Here is a 22,186-nt window from a genome sequence, read left to right on the forward strand (position 1 = left end):
AAGCTCAGGTGATGGTTAGCAATTTTTTAGCAATATTTTTTAGTTTAATACATGGTTTTTAAAAACATAATGCTATTGCACATTTAATAGACTACAGTGTGGTGTAGACATAACTTTTGTATGCACTGGGAAACCAAAGGATTCATTTGACTCGCTTTATTGCGGTATTTGCTCATTGGGGCGGTCTGGAAGTGAACCTGCAGGATCAGGTTCGAGGTGCCTGTGTATGTTCATATGTGCACAGCGAGTTGTTTTAGGGTGCCGTTCTTTTCAATCCACAGGACTTCATCCTAACAGAATCGCCCTTTCTACTTGTGTTTGTTATATTGGAAGACACAGTCACGTTGGCATGCTTGCCCTTGCTTACATCTATTGGTGTTACAAGATGTGCATCTTCCTATTTTTATATTTTTGTATATATTTCTATGAGCATGTAGAAGCTTTTGCAATGTGCTTATGAGTGTGATTGCACAGGTTACCCGAATGGGAGCAGGCAACCATAGAATGAGCACGAACACAAAGGGAGAAGACGAAAAAGGCCACCTCTGGGGATGGCCCGGGTGGATTCCCATTCTCCCTCATATGCAGCCTGAGCTTTCCAGGATCCAATGGCCAGAAACTTCTGAAGTGCTCTGAACTCCTTCCAACATGATAATTTTGTGGGTGTATGAATATTTATATTACTTATAGGCAGATGTTTCCAAGTAAGGAGAGTGAAGAGAAGGGGTGTCCTTGGGCAGCCCTGGGTTTGGGTGGGTGCCCCCAAACGTTCGGGGGCACCCATGCGTGGGCCTCCTTCTCCCCAATGGACGTGGGATGGGGTGGGAGATGGGCTGGATCTGAGGCGGCAGGTAGGTTCTACGTCATGTGCCATTGCAGGTCACGTGCGGGACCTTCAGCCCCATCTTCATTTTCAGCTCTCCTCCCGCTACAGCTGTAGTCCAGACCTGGCAGGATAATAGCATCGAGCTTCTCCTCAGGCTTCTTGGGCTTCCCCGGCTCAGAGGTCTGTGTGTGCCCAGTCTGGTAGGGCTGGGCTCAAACCGGGGTCGCCCGAACACTTCGGTTCGGGGAATTGATGTTCTAGCGGAGTTCAGTGGGGGCACAACCCTCATGGCCTTGCTGTTTACCTCCGTCTCCCACTTCCTTCCAGGGGTCCCCCCTTCCCCTGCCCCTTCCCTTTTTTTGGAAGACTCGAGGTTTCCTGCCTCCGCCGCCCCTTCCGCCCCTTCCTTGCCGGGCGCTTGTATCTTCAGGAGTCATGAATTTTTGCCAGTCAGCGTTCAGTTCACCCGAGCGCCCCTCCGCGGTGAGAGCCCAGCAGTGCTGGTCATGCTTACTCATTTAAGGTAAGCTGCGTCAGAGCACGAAGCTGATCCGGTCCCAGCGGACCTCGGACCTCAATAGGCACTTGGTGTTTCTTTGGTGATTGGTGTCCTTTCATGCTTCTCTCCAGTGGAAGTGCCACCTTTGAAGAGGTTGTTGGACATATAGAACAGTACAAGGCAGGCCATTAGGTACAAAATACTCATGTATTTATGAATTCATGACCAAATTAAATATGAAACCTTATATAAAAAGAGGTGTGTGTGTTTTTTCTCCCCCACCCTCCCACGCTCCTGTGAAGCAGCTTTGAGTGACACGAGTACAGGGGTGTGTTCTTGTGACTTGTCCTTCCCGTCTCCCTGGATTTCCAAATGCCAGGGTTTGGGGGGACTGGAATTCAGCCCCTCGTCCCTCCCTCCTCCTGCGAGGTTGCCAGCCCTGGCCTGGCTCCCTCACAGCCCCATAGGTGGAGTCTCTGGCTTGCACCTGGGCCTGCTGGGCACCCAGGCTGCAGCTAGGAAGGGGCAGTGGGTCCCTGAGGGGTGAGCCCACCCTGGTTGCTGGGGTGGTCCTGCGGCTCCTCTCGCACGGGTTCCCTGCACCTCCTGGCCACGCTGACTCTCTCCCTTTGGCCTTTCTGCGTCCTCATCGGCCGGCCACGCTGCTCAGCCCCTCATTCCACCTCCCCCTGGATTTTAGGTTTCTGCTCTCCCTCTCACCAGGAGTTCCCAGGAGACCCCACGGCCCCAGCTCTGGCTCCCTTCCCCAGAGCGAGGGTGCTGGGTGTAGAGCTGCACCCCCCTCGCGAGCTGCCTCCTGCCTTTGCCTGTTGGCTCCCTCAGCCTCGCCCTGAAGCCAAGGATGAGAACTCAGCAGGCAGGAGCACACGTCGGGCTTGCCAGCCGGCTACCCACCCCAGAGAAGGGGAGGCAGCTCTGGTCTTGAAGTCTGCGGCTCAGACAATGGGGGTGCAGCCACCCTAGACCTGCCTGGCCTGCCCCCTCCTGCTGCTTCTCTTGACGAGGACTTACCATCAATCTCTAGTCTCAGTACCACAAAACTGTTTCTGCGTTTGCTTGACCCCGGACCTAAAGCCAGGGTCTTGCTGGTGGAGCCCACCCCAGGGTTCCACCCATCATCAGTGGACCTCTGGCTTTTAGGTCGCCATACGGTGTGGGGGGTGAAATATGGGTCAGGATCACAAAACCAGGACAGGTAAAATGTGGCCCAGCTTTCCCCATGGGGTTGCAAGCTGCTGTCTTACCCCCCACAATCCTCCAGTCTGGTCCCCCTCTTCCTGGGACTGACTGTGCTTTGCCCCTGCTCAAGTCTCCCCTTTTCCTCCTTCCCTTCCTTGCACCCCACCCCCCGAACCAGCACTAAGTGAGGTCATGTCCTGTGGTCCTTCGTTACAGGGACTCCTATTCTCCAAGTCGGTGCCCTTTCCCCTGACCTTGGACCCCCAACACATTCACATCCTGGGAAGTCACTCTCTGAAGTCGAGGAGAAGAACTGATTCTCATGATGGGCAAAGCAGGGGTCCAATGCCACATTCAAGCCCTGAGACCCCCCTGCCCCCGCCCCCGAAGCGTCAATCCCCGCATGCTAACTCAGAACTCGTGCTGTCCTCAGAGCCGGCGAGCAGGGCCTGGGCATCCTCAGCCACAGCGGGTGACGAGTCCTTTCCCCACAGCCACCGGAATCAATCCTGCAGCCTACACTGCTGTCTCGTCAACACGGAGGCCCCTGTTTGTAAGCTATACAGGGTCTTTTTCTGCTATTTTTTTTCTTTGAAGGGATAGAGGCCAACATGTTTTTGTTGGTGGTGATTTTGCTGCTGTTTGGAGTTTTGTTTTGTTTGTTTTTTTGCTAATTTTGCCCCACTGTACTAACCAGAGGCAGGGGGAGGGGCCCAGAAGAGGACGGGGCTGCTGCGCCCAGACCCCCCCTCCTCCTTTCTCCTCTCCCCCTGTTCCAGCTATTTCCTTCGGTTCTCATCTCTGGATCTGCGTAGTGAAGGACGGGGAGGGAAAAGTTTCTCACTGCACCACGAGGCACTGCTCCTGGGCCCGGAGCTCTGGACAGGCTCTGCCCTCCTTGATCAGGCCTGGGAGGGAGGGATGCCCGTCAAGAGCAAGCCTTCCCACCGTGGCCTCCTGGCCTCCGCAGCTGCACCCCAGGATGTGGAAGCCTTGAGTTGGGTCTGAAGGCCTAATTTCTACCCTGACTTCTCCGGTGAGGATCTGAGTAGGCGCTGTGTGGAAGTGCCCACAAAACATCTGTCACCCTCAGGTCCATGGGTGGAAAGACGTGGCCAAGAGAGCAGGACCCTCCCTGTGCACAGCCACTCCCTGGGAGGGGGCTGCCTCCACAGACCGAGCCACACAGCCTCACGGCTGGGAGAGTCTCCCTAGGAAGCCAGCCTTCTCCGACCCAGAGTCAGATGCCAGAGTTCTCGGCACCTTCCCTGCTCCCCACCTCCCAGCAGCCATCTGCTTCCCGCCCTGCTCTGGAACGGGGGGGGGGGGCCCCTGCAGGGGGTCCCTGTACTGATCCACAAGGCCCCCTCCTCCCCCCTACTCTCTTGCTGAGACGTGTCGGCTGGTGAGAAGAGCTCTGCCCTTAGGGTCCTGGTTACGTGGGTCCCCTTGTCCCTGGAAGGTGGAGGGGCGATGCAGAAGAGCAGGGGGCAAAGGCGAGTGGGGGAGACAGCAGCAGGGTCAGAAGAGGGTGGCAGCATCTCAGACCACAGCCGAGGAGGAAGATGGGGATGACGAGGAGGCCGCAGAAGAGGACGGTGAGGAGGGACTGTTCCAGAACAGCCACCGCCGCTTGGGCTGCCGTTTCAGGTGGAGATAATCCTCCTTCTCGCGCTCCTTCCGTGCCCGCTGGTAGTGATCTTCCTCCTTCAGGTACCAGACGGGCGGCCACCGGTGCTTCTCAAAATACTCCTGGTTTTCTGGAGCACAGCGCAGTAGGGCTTGGTAAGAGGGCGGGCAGGAGGAGGGGCACGAGGAGCACCGGGACGAGGAGGGGGTCCGGGGGCCGCCCGCCACCCCCATGCTACTGCCCTGGAGACCTGCCAGGGGCCTCCGTCCGGGGCACGCCCAGTGCCAGGGACCAGACCACCAGCCCTGCCTTCGGAGCCCTCCGTGCAGCTGCAGAACTTCTTTAAGAAAGTCAGCGCCAGCGCTGGGGAAAGGCACTTCCGCTCTGCTGGGCTCCATGACGCGGGGACAACCTAGTTGGGCCTCACCTGCGCTGGGAACGAACTGGGCTGGGATGGGGCGTGAGGAGGGAGAAGGGCAGCAAGGTGCTGGGCACGGCTGGGGCGGCAGCACAGACGGCTGGCAGAGTTGGCTCCTCAGGGAAGGGGAGGGAGGGCTGCAGGAGGACAGAGGGCCAGCCTGGAGGGAAGGCTAGGCTGAGGGGTTCGGACTGATTCTGGAAAGTGTGCCAGGTGTGGAAGGTTTGGACCAGGGCAGTGCTGCGGCTGGAGCTGTGTTTTTGAAAGAAAATGCCCGCAGGGTGTAAAGGAGGAGGGGGCAGGTGGGAGAAGGGCGGGTGCGGGATGACCTGGCACCGGGAGGAGGGGCGCCGCAGAGTGGCAGGAACTCGGGGGGCCACAACACCTGTCCTGGGAGCCCGTGTAGCTCCTGTTGGGCCGAAGGACTGGAGATACTAATTAAGCAGAGGTGATACCGCAGGGACCTCAGAGGACAGCTGGACCCGGGTGGTCCAAGCTGTGCCCATGTCTAGGTTGTGAAATCAATGTGGTGGGCCGTGAGCAGCATGAAAAACAACTGACATAGTTTCTATATGCGTACTGGCTCACAACAAAATATATTTCTTATCGTGGAGTCCTGTCTGAAAAATACCAACTCTGAAAAAAAAACCAACGAAGTCTGAAATACCAAAATACCCCCCTCCAAAACACCAGGTCTGAAAAATACCAGAAGTCCAACACACTTCTTTGTACTTGTGAGAAACAGAAGCCCCGAGAGGTCAAGTGAATTGCCTGAGGCCCCCAGCTGTCCTGCTCTTTTCCTGGGCTCCCCTCCGTGTGGCCGATACACCTTTGCCAGGTGCTCCCCCCACCCACAAGCTCAAGTTCAGCCCAAGGATCTCTGGCAGTTTTTGGACGCCCCGGGGTCAAGTCAGAGCTCTGGCCCGTTGGGCACGCGGGAGACGCTCACCTGGGGACATGGCCTTCATGTCTCGGGGGAACTTGCGGCACACGTTGTTGTAGTTGGTGCAGATGTGGTGAAGACACCAGTCGGCCAACTGGTAGGCGCAGTGGAACTGGGGACACAGAGAAGAGCACCTACGCTGGAGCCCGGGGCGGGGTCCGCAGACACCTGTGGCAGTCTGCAGAGCCAAACGCTGGTGCAGACGGGCCAAGCCCTGCAGGTGTAACGAGCCCGTCTCGAGAGGCGAACCCACACGAAAGTGTGAGAAAACATTTCATCTGCTCCTTGGCGCCACCACCGCCACCGTCACGTCACCTCTGTCCTGCCCCCAGCACCCACAGAAATCCAGAGACGCGCGTGGCACCGTCCCCCTCCAAGGCCACCGCGGAGATGTCCTCCCCCGCCCGCCCAGGGCCAGAGGGGCCTACGGCCCCGCTTAGAGAGCCGACTTCCCGCTGTGTCCGCGAGCCTCGAAGCTGCAGCTTCACTTCCCACGCTGGCCTCTAGGGGCGGAACTCCTGCACGCGGAGGGCCGTGCGGGGGACTTCGCTTCCTTGCTTGGGAATAAGGAGGTGGGCAGCTCCTTCTAGATGAAGAGTCCTCGAGGACCTCAGGCACGCTGCAACCATGTGCACACGTGAGACTGGGCTTCCGTCCCCTGCCCTGTGGTCGGACGATGCCTCAGTCCCTGGCCGCCGCGGCCAGCCTCTCCTCTGGGCATGTCAGAGTGAACCCTCCGGCTCAGAGGACAACACGGCCCTGGCCAATCAGGGAACCAAGTCTAACAGCAGGCTCCCCTCCTACCCACCGCCTGCCAGCCTCCCTCAGTCACGGCCAACGGGCAGACAGAGCCCAGAGGAAGAATGCTGGAGAAAGTCCTTCCCCTGCCATCATACCTGAGCCAGCTCTAGGAACACGAGGACGTCCCCATCAATGTCCACCATCATCTGAGTGGCTTCCATCAGCCCGGTCACCGTGTACTGCTCTGTGACACACACAGTCAGGAGTCAGCTGAAGAACCACATGGACGGACGTGCACTCACTTACGCCCCTGGCAGGGACCCCCTGCAGCCAGAGGCAGAGAAGGGCCAGCGGCAAGTCCTAACAGGCCGGGAAAGGCCACACGCCAGTGAAGTCTGCTCCACCGGTGAGAAAACTGGGATCACAGCAAGACTTTCCAGCGGAGTGGGGATGGGAAGTGAAGGTGTATGTTAGTCAGAATCACGTCGGAGACGTGTTCCAACGACATCTGTTGCACCCAGGAGTCTGGTGCGTGTGGGGTGAAAGCCCGCAGCAGAACCGGCCATTGATGCTGACGGGAGAGGCTGGTCACTCTCAGGTTTGCTGAGAACTCGGAACTACAACTAGGGATTGAATCTAGTTGCTTGTGTTAACTGAAATTTCATAACAAACTGTGAACAAACCTTACATTTTATGTTAAGACATTTATATAAAAGAAGTAAGCACTCTTAATCCTGAAGTTTAACTGCATCAGTACAAACTCATGAGGTATTTTATCCTCATGGGGGCGCCTGGGGGGCTCAGTTCCTTAAGCATCCGACTCTTGATTTCGGCCCGGGTCATCATCTCAGGGTCGTGAGATCGAGCTCCACGTCAGGCTCCGCACGGGCATGGAGCCTGCTTAAGATTCTCTCTCTTCCTCTCCCTCTGTTCCTCCCCTACCCCTGCTCACGCTCTCTCTCTCCCGCTCTCTCCCTCTCAAACAAACAAACTTTAAAATCTAATTCCCAGCTCTAGAAAAAGACCTAGAAACAACAGCTAGAAACAATACAGTAGTAACGTGCATCCCTCGTGCTCAGATTATAGCCTTGAAATACCACGTCCAACTATAAGAAACAGACTTCTCAGAGAAATGGCCGATTCCAGGTCTGGGCCAAGAGTTGTACAAAATGAACCTGGAACACCTTGTCACTCCATGTAACCAGAAAGCTCACTCCGAGCCGACCTGAAGAGACTCTTGCTGGCAAAAGGTGCAGTGTGGTATTTCAGCTTCAATAAAGATAACTGTAGTTATTTGAAACCAATTGAGTGTGTTCGTAATAATATTTAAAAATAAAAACTAATCGGGCACCCGCAAAGGGTGATGGGAAACAAATTTATCTTGAAGACCGGTAAATAAAAGGGTACAACCAAGCATTCATCTGCCCTTCCTGTATGAACCACACCACTGGGCGAGCAGAGAAGGTCAGGGGAAGTTGCTCTCTTTTCCAAAGTATTCCGACAGACAAAGAAGGAACGATTGAATTGGAATATTATCATCTCACAACACCTCATAAATCAATGGATCCACGCAATGATACTCAGTGGCTGCTAACGTCACAAAAAGATCACAAAAAGAGACAAAGCTTCTTGATGAAAAACAGAAATGGAGCGCCTCGCTGGCTCAGTCGGTGGAGCGTGTGACCCTAGATCTCGGGGTTGTGAGTTCAAGCCCCATGCTGGATGTAGAGATTACTTCAAAATAAAATCTTAAAACAAAACAGGAATAACCTATGAAGTAGTTTTAGCAAAAGAAAGTTGAATATGAATCTGATCGAGCCCCTAGATCAATGGCCAATCAGTGAAAAATCTAGATTTTCTAGAACATCAGTGGGTTTTTTTCCAATAGATAAATTGCAAGGCAAAAAAAATTTTAATGAACAAGGAAGCTTTAGATTAGAAGAAATTTTTAAAAGGCATATAAAAAATAAGACCATGCTATCGTGTGTAAGGATGCACACACGGAAGACAAAAGTATGAAGAGCAAGAAGGGAGGCCAATAAAAAATACCCTAGAAAGGAGTGACAGGCAAAGCGTTACTCCTGAGGACGGGAATGGACCTGTGACTGGCAGGGACAGGCAGAGGGCTTCTGCGATGGCCAGCAAGGTGCTAGCTCTTGATATGAGTTCTTTGACCTTATAATAATTCATGAAGCTAAACATATGTTTCATGCATTTGTGCTCTATTGAACAATGAAAAAATTTTTAAGCCTGAATTAATAACTTCATAGAAAGCCTATCTCCCAAAACATAGAGCACCACCAATCGTGCCATGCTTGACATTTCCCGCTGATCCTTGACAAGACACGTGCACGACGCACGTCTGTATGCTTTGTAGTGCATGTGGACCGTTCCCCAGGAAAAGTCACTTAGTGGGTATTTTCTAGAAGCCTCTCCATGCAACTGTGCAGTTTAACATTTGTAACGGCTGACTTATTTCTGATCGCCCACCATGATGAAGCAAACTTACAGAAACATCTTTATACATATTTTGGAGATAGTCTTTCAAAAGTTGAATTACTCGGTCTAAGAGTTTGGAAGTTACCTATGCTCTGTGAAGACCACACCACTTTCCACTTTCCACGGCAGCTATGGTGGACAGCCTGTTTCAGCTGTGATCTTTAGAAGCCTCTCTCTTTCTTCCCACCTTAAAGCCCTCTGTGTTTCCAACTAGGAGGGTCCCTGGACTCTCTCTGTAGGCTCAGCACTTAACAAATTCTGATCAATGATTTCTTCCTTCTTCCTATGACCAAGCCCCATCCTATAACTAATTTCTCATCATGGTTTTGCTTTTCCTCCTGTACGAGTCCCCGTCTTGAGCACCGGTCCAGTGCCCCGGCAGCTCCGATGCCAGGTCCTTCCCTGAATCTCCACTCAATATCTAAGGCCCTGCTTTCTGCCCCCGGACCTGCCCAAGAACACGGACGCTGATAGCAACAGCAGCAAGGTGCCAACGCCAACACAACGCACATAGCAATTCCAACAGCCAGCATCACCCTCTTCATCCAGGTGGCCCCAGACTCCCTTCATCCGGATAGCACCGCTCCTCTTCTCCAACCCCTCGACCCCCTCCCCCATCCCCATTGCCTGCTGCTCGGTTTCCCTGCGGCCTCGGGCCCTGCTCCATGCCAAGGGCCTCTGTGATGGGTTCATTCTAAAAGCTGAGCTCCAGCTCTCACGGGCTTTCCAAGGAACTAGGGGTGGAGGTCAATGTTTATTGTCTGTTTCTGGAAGAAAGAGAAAGTGAAGATGGAAGAGGAGGAGGAGGAAGAAAAGAAAGAAAGAATGCGGCAGAGGAGGAGGAAAAGAACCAAAGGGGAGCAATGAGGAATGGTGTTCTATTCCTCTTGACTTAGTTGCCCCGCTGAGGCGAAGCTGATGGAACACCAGGCGCTGTCATCTACTGGAGACCCCTCGGTTGGGCCCGAAACCCTTTGTGGAGAGCCGACCATGTGACACCATCAAGCACGTCTCTCACACGTGCTGCTTTATATCCACGTCCTCCCCAAACCCCAGGACACAGCGACACATTTCACTTTATGTAAACGCAGTCCCTTGGTGCTCACAGCCTGTCCCCTGGGGGGATGCAGATGAGAGAAGAAATCAGGCTGGGGGGGGGGGTCCCTGTCTTCTCCCCCAGGGGCCCGGGTACCTGTGAGGGCAACCAAGTGCGGCAGGCACAGGCGGTTGGCCAGGATGATGAGCTTCATGTCGTCCAGGTCGGGACTGGAGGTGAACGTGCCCGTGTACAGGTACTCCAGCACTGCCCTCATGCAGCTCTTGCTCGTGTGAGGAAACACCACCTGCGGGGCAAGGAGACAGAAGGCCTCAGGGAGGCCCAGCTTTCCAGAAGGAGGAGCTCGGGTCGGGAAACTCTAAAGGCCCCGGCTTTCTGCTGGCTCCACCGGACGGGCAGCCACCCCTGAGCCGCCCCTGTGCCAGCTCCGACGGCCCCCCAGGGCCTGTCTCCCGGAGCAGAAGCCCGTACGGAGCCCGTGTGCTGACCACACCCGTGAGCAGCGCTCTGACAGTTTCAAAGAACCTGGGTTCAGGGCACCTGGGTGGCTCAGTCGGTTGAGTGTCAGACTCTCAAGATCGGCTGAGGTCACGATCTCAGGGTCATGAGATCGAGCCCTACACTGGGGCTCCGCACTCAGTGGGGAGTGTGCTGGAGACTCTCTCTCTCCCATTCCCTCTGCTTCTCCCCATGTTCACACATCTGCACTCTCTCTCTCTCTAAAATAAATAAATAAATCTTTAATTAATAAAAAAAGAAAAGAACCTGGATTCCCACTTGCATGCTTCCAAAGCCATGCTGTCTTGGAAGATGTTTGAAGGAGTCCTTCCTGCCACCTGAACCCACACCCCGGCCCCACCTGGCCTTGCCGAGGTCAGTGCAAGTGGGGTACGAAAGAGCAAAGCCAACACCAGCTGACTTCTCACTGGCTGCCTGAAGCTGCTGCTTTGGGGCCCTGGGATCTCTTGAGGGCTGTGCTGCAACAAAAACTGCTTTCTCATTAGACACAAGTCTCTCCGGGCTGCATGGGAGCCATCTGGAGCTTTACGCTGCTTCTATGGTACCGAGAAGTGCCTTGGGCGGGCCGGCCCCTGGGGCTCTCAGAAGCGCCTCGTCTCACACTCACGGAGGCCAATCCCACTCATGCTTCAAGGATCGGAGACCAGCTCACAGCTCAACCCCTCCACTTAGCCTTCCGGAAGGACCTCCTTCCCAGAAATCTTAAGAAACTGTTATTCTTTGTCACAGGATGCTATCCTGTGTCGTTCATAGTCCTATCTTTCCCTCAAGTGTTTGGTGAGCTCTTACTAAGGGACCAGGATGGAGCGGGGCTGGGGAGAGGTGGGGAGGAAAGAAATTCCAGACCAGGCGAGAAAACAGCGTGCGGACCCTCAGAACCTCAAGCAGTTGCACAAAGCTGTACCTTGTTAACTGTGACAGCTAGCGGTATGGGAATTCAAGGAAAAGAGAGAATACCGAGGGCCTCAGCCTGGGCTACTCTGCTCAGCTGTGAGAAAGGAAAGGAGAGAACAGACTTAAGAGACTATTTCTAAGGATACACTGATAGGCCCCTTACAACTCTGTGTTTCCGCTTTCGGTTCCTGAGAAAGTGGCTGAAACAGTGACGAGACAGTCGGTCGGAGCAGTGCTGCTTAGAGGGAAAGGTGATTATACAAAGCATTTTTTATTGTCTGTGTTCTGCTCCTTTGGCATCTGGGGCCTTGCTGACCCCAGCGGGGTTGCCCCTCCCACGGCTTGTAAAGGAGGCGGTCAGCATGCCTTTCACGTGCAAATCAACTAATCCCATGTCCACACCCCAACCACCTCCTTTATCAGGCTCACTCTCTCAGCCACTCTCTCCTGCCCTTGCCACCCTAAGGCCAGGTACCGCTTGACTTGGGACAGCCCCAAAGCCTGCTGAAATTATTCAGACTAGCCAGTCCTAAGCCTGCTCCCCCTGCCTCACCCATTCCTTCCCACAGAAACTACAGCGAAGGCTCTTGTTCGCTGTTCCCTTCACTCCCTTTGCCTCCAGACGGACCCTGGTGCTTCCCTGTGTGGCCCCCTGTGCCAGGCATGCCCCCTCCTACAGACACCTGGGAGTATAAAAATCTCTCTGTCCAGGGGCGCCTGGGTGGCTCAGTTGTTAAGCATCTGTCTTCGGCTCAGGGCGTGATACAGGTGTTCTGGGATCAAGCCCCACATCAGGCTCCTCCTCTGGGAGCCTGCTTCTTCCTCTCCCACTCCCCCTGCTTGTGTTCCCTCTCTCGCTGGCTGTCTCTCTCTCTCTCTGTCAAATAAATAAATAAATAAAATTAAAAAAAAACAACTCTCTGTCCAATGGCAACTTTCTCCTGGTCCGTGGGCTTCACCATACCTAAGTAATGGTAAGACATACATTTAAAACAGTGATGGATTCATGTTGGCACACACTGAATTTTTTCCACTTGGCTCACATGTGTTAGGGAGAAAGCAAGGTACAACGTATAGAGCCAAGGAATCGAAGTCTTGAGTTCAAGTCCAAACCTCTCCTTTCTACTTATATAACTTTGCACCAGGCACTTAACTTCCCGGGGCCTCACTTTCCTTATACAGTGGGAACACGATGCCAAGTGTAGGAGTTGTGTGTGAGGTGAGATAGGCGATAATATATCAAAAGTGCTTTCTACACCATAAAGGGAAGACATCACTATAATTCCCTGTCTTGAAATATCATAAGATCCTTGGCTATGGGAGCCATCTCGCAGTCAGTGCTGAAGGAAGTCCCAGTAAATGGCAGATGCCTCAGGTGGGGAGGGTGGAAGTCTCTCTCTCCTTCCCACCTATTCCCCTCCTAGCCTTACCTCCCTGGTGGAACTCTCCACAAATGGCCCCCCAAACATGGCGGCCATCCAGTCACAGCTGGAAATCAACAGGGGCTTATGGGCGCTGATGGTGCCATCATCCAGGATGAAGGTCACATCTGTCCGGGAGGAGAAGAGGTATCACGTGAGGATGTGGTGAAAGAATGTGGGAGAACCCACCCCAAAGATCGACACTGTGCCCAGACAACCCACTTTCTTCTGAAGCCACTGCTGTAGAGAGCTACATGACCAAGTTCTCGGGCTTGGGTACTAGGCTTCGGGAGCAGAGCCACCGTATCTCCAGGACATCAGCAGCTGAGATGACTCAGAACGCTAATCGGACCAACCCGGACTCTTCAGAAGGCTAATTGGAGGGAAGTCCCCTGCCCTCTGGCAGTCAGCTCCTAAGCACAATCCATACCTGAGAAGGTGCCTTTTGCCAAGCACTCCTTCACCCGGTTGGTCCGGCGGACGTGGAAGGCCTTAGTGATCTCTTGGTTCATGAAGGCCTCGTTGTTGAGAATGTTGGCCACCATCATGCGCAGATCAAAGACCTCAAGCAGTTCAGCAATGTGGGCGATGTGCATGAGGTCCCGCTCGTTCTCATCCAGCTCCCCAGTGTACAGGTACTTGAGAACAGCCCGGAAGGGCCCCGGCTGGATGGAGTTGTCCATTTTCACCACCACCATCAGCCGGGATTTGTAGGTCAGAGGATCTTCTGCCATTTCTTCTTGGATGCTCACAAAAGCTCGGCTCCAGGAAGACAGTACTCGACCCCTCCCGGGCAGATACCCTGTTCCATTGCCCCGTAAGATCCCGTCGCTGGTGGAGGCGCGGAGCCCAGCAGGACCCGAGCCCCCGCCCTCCTCCACGCTCTCGCACACGTCAAAGCTGGCCGCCCGCAGCAGGAAGTCCCGGCCGTGGTGGTGGTGGTGGTGGTGATGGTGGTGGTGATCAGGGTGAGCCCGGTGGTCCTCTGGGCGGGGGCCCCCTGGCCCCGAGGGGCCCCCCAGCTCCCCCTCACTCAGGTCCATGAGGAACAAGTCATAGAACTTGGAGGAGGAGGTGGAGAGGTAGATCTTGTGGGCAAAGATGCGCACCCGCTCCTGCAGCACCAGTATGACATCCGCACACAGCGGGTCCTCCAGGAGGTGGGCGGGGCACTCCTCGCTGCTGGAGGGGGGGTCGGGCACCACGATGATGGGGGGAGGCGGCTTGGGAGGCAAGAAGGGCGCCTGCAGCAGAGGCCGCTGTACATTACGGAGGTGGGATTTCCAGAACTGCAGGTGTCGGCGGGAAATGAGCGCTGCGCGGATGGCATTGTCAAAGACGTCTTTGATGCCAAACTGGGCCACCACGCTGGTCTCGTAGTAGGGGATGCCCAGCTCCTTGGCCACCTCCCGACCCTTCTCTGGGGGAAGGATCTCGTTGGGCTTGATGGGCCTGGTAGATTCAAGAAGGAAAACAAAACATGTGGGTGGGGGAGGAGGGGCAGGGGAGGGGCAGGGAGAGGCAGCTCTCCAGAGCCTGCCTGTTCCCCAGAGGACTGGGGCAGGGGTGGTGTTTCTGCTCAGGATCTGTCTCTGTCTGACTCCTGCCCTTTCTTCTCTGTCTAGTCAATTCTTACCAGTTCTTCAAGGCCCGCTACCAATCCCCTCTTCTTGTAGGAAGCCTTCTGTATTTATGCCAGCCCCCCGCCTTCCCCACCTCAAAGCAGTGGCAGCACCAACCACCTCTCTGGCAATTAGCATGCAATGTTCCACGCTGGTTTTTAACATGGCCATATATGGAGTTCATCTCCCAGCATGATCATAAGCCCCTTCCCGCAAAGACTACCTCGTTTTCTCCTTCCCTCCCATGGTGCTTAGCCCAGGATGGCCCACACAGGGTATAACGGATATGTGGATGCATGGATGGATGACTGAACAAATGAACAAATGAATGAACGGGCATTCTCTATTCTCTTTGCCCCCCCGCCCCTGCATGGCTTGCTTCAAATGGAGGGTAGGGATGAGGCCAAGTGGATTCCCTCGGGGCTGAACAGGGAGCCATGGATATGCACCCCTCCCTCGATCTTCCTCCTCCCCCCTCCCTAGCACCAGCACCCCCTACCTAGCCAAGGGTCGCCTGGCCCTATTGACAGCCTCCAGGTCAGCATAGCGCAGGTCCAGCTGGCAGCCCACCAAGATGACAGGTGCTCGGGGGCAGAAGTGCTTGATCTCTGGGTACCACATGGTCTTGACATGGTGGAGGGAATTGGGGTTGGCAATGGAGAAGCACAGAACCACCACATCGGATCTGGGGGTGGGAGAGTGAGGTTATAGGCAAGGAAAGCTACTGGTAGGTTACTGTCCCTGGAACAAGGGAGAACACACATACCCACCCCAAACTACACTACATCCCACGTCTGTCATATGCATCTGCTCCATGACCTTGCGCAGAATGTGTAATAATAGGACCTCTAATTTATATACCTCTAATTTAGCATTTTAGAGCTTTCGAAAACTCTCGTTTTGACCTCATGGCTATCTTACGGGTTAGAAATTACCATTGTACAATCCGTGGCTGAGGAGAATCAATTCAGAACAGTTCCCCTAATTGTGCATAGTCACAGAGCTGATAGGTAGCAGGGCTGAGACTCCTGACTCCAAACCCGGCTCCTTCCACTGCCCCAGGCTGCCTCCCCTGTGAGGGTCGGCCATGCTGTTCTCTCTGTTCCCTCCTCCCAGCTGAAATTTCAGAGCATTGTTGTTCCTTGGGAAGGCAGGGAAAACCTACCCACCCGGCTTCCCGCAGCCAACCAGAGGCCTTACCTACCTCCCATAAGCAAAGCGACGGTCTTTGTGGTGGTCTCCAAAGGTGTCCCAGAGGCGGAGGGAGACGCTGACATCATCTACCACATCTCTGGAGCGTTCCAGCACCTGTAGGGTGTGGGGGGGTTCGAAGAGGAGTGGGAATCAAGGGCAATGGTTCTAGGGGCCTCTGCATGCCGGCTCAGGGTGGCGCCGGCTCATCCCCGAGGGTCCCAGACAGCATGGGGGTAGAGGGACAGAGCTGGCTAGGGTCCTGGCAGCCCCCTCCATGTGCTGTGCCCAGCACTTTATCTGGGTGCCATCTCTGCATGCCAACAGCAAGAGTGGGCTCTAAGCCGGCTGGAAGGGAAGAGCCTCTCAGAGGGTAGACTGTCCTGGGGTGGAAGGGATCTCAGCGAGCCTGCCCTGTTCCCAGCCTCGCCTGCACATTACAAGCCTCTGTTTTTGGTATTGGCCGACAGCTTCTTTTTTCCTCTCTGCCCTCATCTCTCCAACAACCCCCTTCACCGCAGTGCTCCCCATTACTGGGGGCTGTGACTGCATGAGATGCTGTGTCCCAGGCAAAGCTTGGGTCTCAGGCACCAGCTCGGCCATGCCAAACACAAACGGTTAAGCATCCCTCCCCTGGGGTGGGCTTCCGTCAGCCCTCTCTCCTGGGGCTCCTTCCTCTTTAGCTGCCCCCGCGCCATGCCCAGGGGCCTCCATGAGCTTGGCACAGGCCGGGCCGTGTTTGGAGACACTGCGCTCCGGCTTAGGAAGAAGCCCGAATCCATGGGGTGGACCCCCAGCCGAGCGGCCGTGCAGCCTTACCTCCTGGCACACCCGATACTGGTCGATGGCCCAAACCGTGGGCACATGGGTGGCGAGCAGCTGGTACTGGGTGAGGGTGGCATTGCAGGCCCGTGCACAAATGAGCCTGGTCTTGCCCACCGCGTTGTCTCCCACCACAACGCACTTGATGGTCTCTACGTTTGGCCTTTCATAATCCATGTCAGAATCCATTAATTGGGACCTGAGGAAGAGGAGCGTGGTGGTCAAGGTGGCTCCGCACGCCGGCTCCCTGAGGGCCAGGGCCAGCAGCTCTCCGCAGCTGGGACTGGCCCCTCTACCAGCATCTGAGTGGAGAGGGGGCGAAGGGAGTGGGCAGCTTTCTGGATGATCGTTCTGTGGGGCCTGAGAAGCTGGGGGCCCACTCAGGCTGCAAGGAGCTGCGGCACCACGAATGCCGCTTGTCTGCCTCCTGTTGCCACCATCCTCCCGCTGGGCTTCTGGCTGGGGGAGGCCTGTGAGAGACCCCACGGCAGAACCCACCCCAGGCCTGGCCCCACTCTCCCAGGAAGAGGAGAGTCCACCTGGGAAGCGCACTCCTCATCCAGGCTCTCCTCCTCTGGGCAACAGAACAACAAACAGCTGAGAGAGGCAGAGTCCTGGCCAGGTCCCCACCCCTTCCCAGCATGCCGGAGGGCAGGGCCACTTTAAAATTTAATGGACTCGTCAGAGCTGGGTGGCCGCTCTCCTGTCCTCCATCTTTGCCTCCCTCCCTTGCTCCCTGGTGGTGGATTTTCAAGCCCTGGCTTGCCTATGGCCACCCTTCAATGCTAGCCCCCAGCCTCCTTCAGCGAGATGCCAGAATTTTTCCTCCCAGTCCCTCTGGAGGCACCTGAACAGCCCATGGGCCACCTCCTCCCCTCCTCTGAGCCTGTCACGTTACCTGTATGGCTCACTCAGCTGCAGGCCCAGTTTTGAGATGGCAGTGGAGACAAACACGGGCCTGTGACTCCACTCCAAGGCCAATGGGCCTTACCGCCCTGCTCCAACAGGCCCTCTAAGCATCCTGCATGCAGCCTCAGGGAGAGTGAGATACGCCCCCTTGCGTACTTCCCATTCCTAGGGAGGAGGATTCTCAGGCTGGAAGCCCCCTGACCCCTGGCGCTCCTGTAAGGCTGCTGGGGGAAGCAGAGGGTCAGAAACTTGGGCCTGAATTTCTGCACAAATGCTTGCCTCAGTTTCCTTCTGTGCTGAACAGAGGGAGTGCCTTGTCCACCCACAGACGGGGATTAACAAACAGATGGCCCTTCTGTAGTGGAAATGTCATGTCAATGTTTAAAAAGCTGTCACCAGGAAGGGACCCTCAGCTTGAGGGCAAGGGTGCTTTCAGTGGCAGTGTCCCAGCGGCAGTTACTCTCCTGAAAGGGTTGAGGAGAGGAGCGTGGGGTAAGTCCAAGGCAGACATTGTTAGGGAACCTGGTTTCACCTAGGTCACTGGCCTGCTCCCACTCACATTCCCTGTGCGCACGAAGTCAGCTGGGGGCTGCAGCAGCCTGCAGGACTCCTTCCTAGGCCAAGGAAGGTTGAGCTCCTAAGTGTCCTGGAGGCAGTCCAGGCGCCCTCACCGCTGAGCCAGCCAGCCAGAGAGCCAGGCCACCAGCCCCAACAGAGCAGCTCCCTTCCTGCCGGGCAGTAACTGGATGCCAGCATGCAGGAGTGCAGAACTGACACATCCGAGTAACGATGGCAACTGGCATTTGCGCGAGTAGATACATCCCAGCAGCCTAAGCAAAAAGTGCAGCAAGGACTTTTCAATGAGACGAGCACCTCCTTCCTCTTGGAATTCTATAGGATCTGAACTCGAAACAACAACGGGTCTCCACGCAGCCCCTCCCTGGTCTCCAGAGCAACTGTCTGCAAGATACCCCCTGCCTCCGCCACCCTCCTCACCCTCCCCAGTGGGGCAGCCATCGTCCTAACCACCATCTTGCCTCCTCCCCTGAGCTGAGGACCAGGAGCCCCACTTTGATGGTTCCTGGTCTCAGTCAGGCAACTGGGAAGGAATCGCCTGGGCTGTGGTTTCTGCTCTATAGCTGAAGAACAAAACAGACTCCCAAATAGAATATGTATAGCTGGAGGAGAAAGACTACAAAACCCACCTGCCAGCAGAACTTCTTTCTCAAATTTAGATTCGAATGGCCTGTGGGTGTGGAAGCAGAAGGGGGGATGAGGAGGCACGGACGAGGGGCATCAGTTCTTAAACCCAGGAGCATCTGGACAGTGAGGAGGATGCCAGAACACCAGTAGAGCAACACTGGTGCGAATTCAGGGAGTTTATAGTTAAAATACACCTGCACACCTCATGCACCTCTCTAAGTAGGGGACAGCCAACCAACAAGTAGGAAGGCCACCGGGAGTTTAGACAGCAGCCCTGCTGGGTGCTCCTCTGGCTGAACAGCCCCTCCCCATCCACTCTTCAGCCGCTCCCGCAGCCTTCCCCTGCTTGTCCTTGGACTTCCTCCCTATTTTTCTCATTCTCACCCACTCCACCCCTGTCCCAACCGCCTGACTTCAGATCTAGGAAACTTCGTGTCTAGGAAAGGGCAAATCTCTTTGCTTCTCTGGCCATCAGTCTGCCCTTCTGGAAAATGGGTATGAGAGCTTCGGAAGAAAGTTTCCCGAATCTTGGTGAATTTGTGCCAAGAGAGCCTGGGTGGAAAGGAGGTATTTGTCTTCTTATGTAATCTGGTATTATATAATGCTAGATTACACATCTATATATGTAATTCTATCTCTCTTTAAGATACAGACTGGCCCAATTAAGCCAGCAGGCAAAACTCTTTAGCCGAATCAGGCCTGTCTTAAACAGGGATCCTGTACCGGAGATAGCGTGCCAAAGCCAGCGGTAATATGATTTTTGCTCTAGAATATTGCTACTTTACTGTATCATTGCTGATGTATGATGATACAACCCACTCAATGAGCTTCTCAACTTCCCCTTCCCTTCTGGCACTCTCTCCTTCAATGACTCTAGACTTTTCCGCACAATTGCCTCATCCTCATTCCTTCTGAGCCTCTAGACAAACCTCCACAGACTATGGCTTCCTTGCCCTCCTGCCCTGGGTATCACAATCTCCAATTCATTCCTCTCCTTCAGTGATCTCGGAGTCACATAGATGCTCGCTCCCCACCCCGGCCCGTGATCCCTGTCCCCTTCTCCACAATCAGCCTCCTGCCCGCTGCTCCCCCAGCTCTGTGTACTCAAGCCAGGCCAAAGGCAAGGTGCGCTCAGATTAGCTACAACCCTCACCGGGTAACAGTGCCACCCCCACACCCTACACACACTCTTTGCAGAGCCCAGAAAAGCCCCCTTTTCCCTCCCACAGCTGATAGGAGGCTTGTTCATCTGTGGCTGCCCTAGTCTGGTTGTCAAGGAAACGACAGAATCTCCCTGGGAGCCTGGTTTGTCTCCTAGCAACCAATATCCCACATCCTGCATCTTACAAAATGCAAAAGGGAGGTATATCCTCAAAATGAAGGTAAAAATTGCGGAGGATAGAGAGGAAGGGAGAATCGGAAAGAGAAGCCCAGAGAGGGTGGCTTTTCACCGAGGTTGCTGACATTGTAATATTGGGGAGGCGGGGAGATGAAGCCCTCCTGCAGATCCAGTGGACAGCAAGGCTCAAAGGGATCGTGAATGATCATATTAACAAAAAATGCAAACCTAAACACACACAAAAAACCTTCTCAAACATCAACAAACAACGCTAAGCATTTCTCCCATAGTTTGCCAGAACTCTGATGCACAGACTGCAATGGAGTTGGGCTGAAAGAAATATCTCCGGAACGGCGAGCAAAAACATCCAAATTCCATTGTTTTTTAACAGAAACATTTCCACCACTCTGGACCTTTATTCCTGACACGCTGCTCTGCACACACACACACACACACACACACGCACACTAAAAATAATTTTTTTAAAAACGGGGAAAGAGGAAGGCCACGACACGCCAAGGTAATCAAGTCATTTTCCTTCCCGAGAAAAACCCGGAAAAGATTAGTCCCCGCCCCCTGAGACCCCAGCAGCCAAAGCCATAGCCAAGGGGAGAGGGAGTGCCGGGGGCGGGGGGGAGGGGGAAACGTTCAGAAGGGGCGCAGATAGGGCCGGGGAGGGCACAGGAGGGCGAAGCGGCGCGTTTCCAGGCAGCTTACAACACGGCCATAATAGAAATTAATCATTTACTTACACCACTACATGTGACGGGGTAATTTCTAGTGTAAGGAACACATCTCTTCCTGCTAAGCACGCTCATTTTAGTGAAATGTCTGGGGTCACTCCGAGCGTGCAAGTTAGGACGATGCCGGCGCCGCCGCGCTGCTGCTGCCGCCGCCGCCGCTGCCGCTGCCGCTGCTGCTGCCGCTACAGGCTCCGGGCCCGGGTCGCGCTAGATCAGAAACTCTGACAGAGCAGCCCAGGCCGGACGGCGGGCCGGGAGCGGCCGCGCGCGCGGCACTGCAGCCATTGCCTCTTTCGGATCAGCATCTCCCCGCGCCCCGGGCGCCCAGTGTCATGGAGGCACGCTGGAGTGGGCTGCGCACGGCCGCCCAGACCTCGGGCGTCTGGGCCGCGCCGCCGCCGCGGGTCCTCTGGCTGCGGAGGCTGGAGGCGACGCACCGTTGAGGAGGAGAGGGGCGAGGCCGCTGCCGCTACGCGCCCGGCCGCTCCCAAGGCGCGGCCGCGAAGACGCCTAGCGCCGCAGTCCCGGGGACCGCTCGCGACCTCCTTTTTTCATTCACAAAAAAAGGAAAGGGGAAAAAAAAAGAAAGAAAGGGAGGAAGAACGGGGGGGAAAAAATCGCACCTAGGACTGCTGCCGTGACAGGCTCCGCCCACCGCGGAGCTCCGTTGGTGGAAAGGGGTCTGGGGGCGGGGGAGGGGCGGGGAAAGAAGGGGATTGGGCGACCGGCGGTCCCGCCCCCTGCCCCGCCCCACGGCGCCGCTCACTCCCTCCCGCCCTCCCTCCCTTCCCCCGCCCGGAGGGAAGAGGCTGGGGGGGTCTCGGCTCACCACCAATGGCGGTCTCGTCCCTCCACCTGGCAAGGCGCAAAACCTCGCTGGACTCCCACAGGGTTTTCCCCTTTCCTCCGGGAGGCTGAGAAAGAACTCTGAGCCGCATCTTAGCCCTGGAGGGGATACGAATTCGGGGAGGGGAACTTGACACATTTTCCTTGTCTCTTAAATCCAGGCCTCCACCCCTGGCCCATGGAGGGAGAAACGCAGCCTTTCTACACAGGCCCTGCTCTGACTTGAGAGTTTTCCTGGCACCTGAGGGCCTGCCTTCCTTGATCACCAGCCATTCAGCTACAGCCTGTGCCTCCCCCGGCCGTGTCCCATGAGTTTCCGAGTGGGTCACTGTATCACCTGTACCTTTTCCCATCTAGGCCTTCTCCCCCTCCCTCCCTCTTCAGCAGTCTCTGCTTCCATCCCATGCCCATCCTATTGCCACCTGGAGTTTACCAATAACTTCTGACCTCTTAAAAGAAATGCCATGAAGACACTAGCCGTGAAGACACTTTTGGGCTCTCTCTCTGGATTTACTCCTCTGTAAAACAAAGAGGTTATAAGGGATGACATTTGTAATATGAGCAGTCCTCGAAGGAAGTTTCCATGTTCAAAGCTCGTTTGATTCTGATGATCTTGACTACTGGTAATTACAGTAGCCAGCTCAGTCTGGTTTTATCCATCTTGTCAATTACCTCTGGACAATTTTTTAAGTCCAGACTGACATGCCTCCCACCTAACCCCCTCAGGCTTGTGCTCTGAGAATGCAAATCCAGTTTAATACTAGTTTATGCAAAAATATGATTAGGAAGAGAAATCCTGCCCCAAAAAAGCCAAATAAAAACGAATTTTGTATTCTCTGAAGTATGCCTTCCACCTATGAATGC

The 22,186-nt window shown here is 55.1% G+C and overlaps 1 protein-coding gene across 1 annotated transcript; it reads right to left on the reverse strand.

The window, feature by feature from the left end:
* Positions 1-1,516: 1,516 nt before the first annotated feature.
* RHOBTB2 (Rho related BTB domain containing 2) lies at positions 1,517-21,132 on the reverse strand. The gene is made up of 10 exons (XM_026518996.4): positions 20,486-21,132; positions 16,280-16,481; positions 15,474-15,577; positions 14,769-14,954; positions 13,078-14,099; positions 12,657-12,775; positions 9,949-10,099; positions 6,413-6,501; positions 5,523-5,628; positions 1,517-4,285 (listed from the first exon to the last, which is right to left on the reverse strand). The coding sequence occupies exons 2-10, from the start codon at positions 16,469-16,471 to the stop codon at positions 4,068-4,070; spliced, it is 2,187 nt and encodes a 728-aa protein (XP_026374781.2). The 5' UTR covers positions 16,472-16,481; positions 20,486-21,132; the 3' UTR covers positions 1,517-4,067.
* Positions 21,133-22,186: the final 1,054 nt, after the last annotated feature.

This window comes from Ursus arctos, unplaced genomic scaffold, assembly GCF_023065955.2.
Source record: "Ursus arctos isolate Adak ecotype North America unplaced genomic scaffold, UrsArc2.0 scaffold_11, whole genome shotgun sequence".
Classification (NCBI taxonomy): Eukaryota; Metazoa; Chordata; class Mammalia; order Carnivora; family Ursidae; genus Ursus; species Ursus arctos.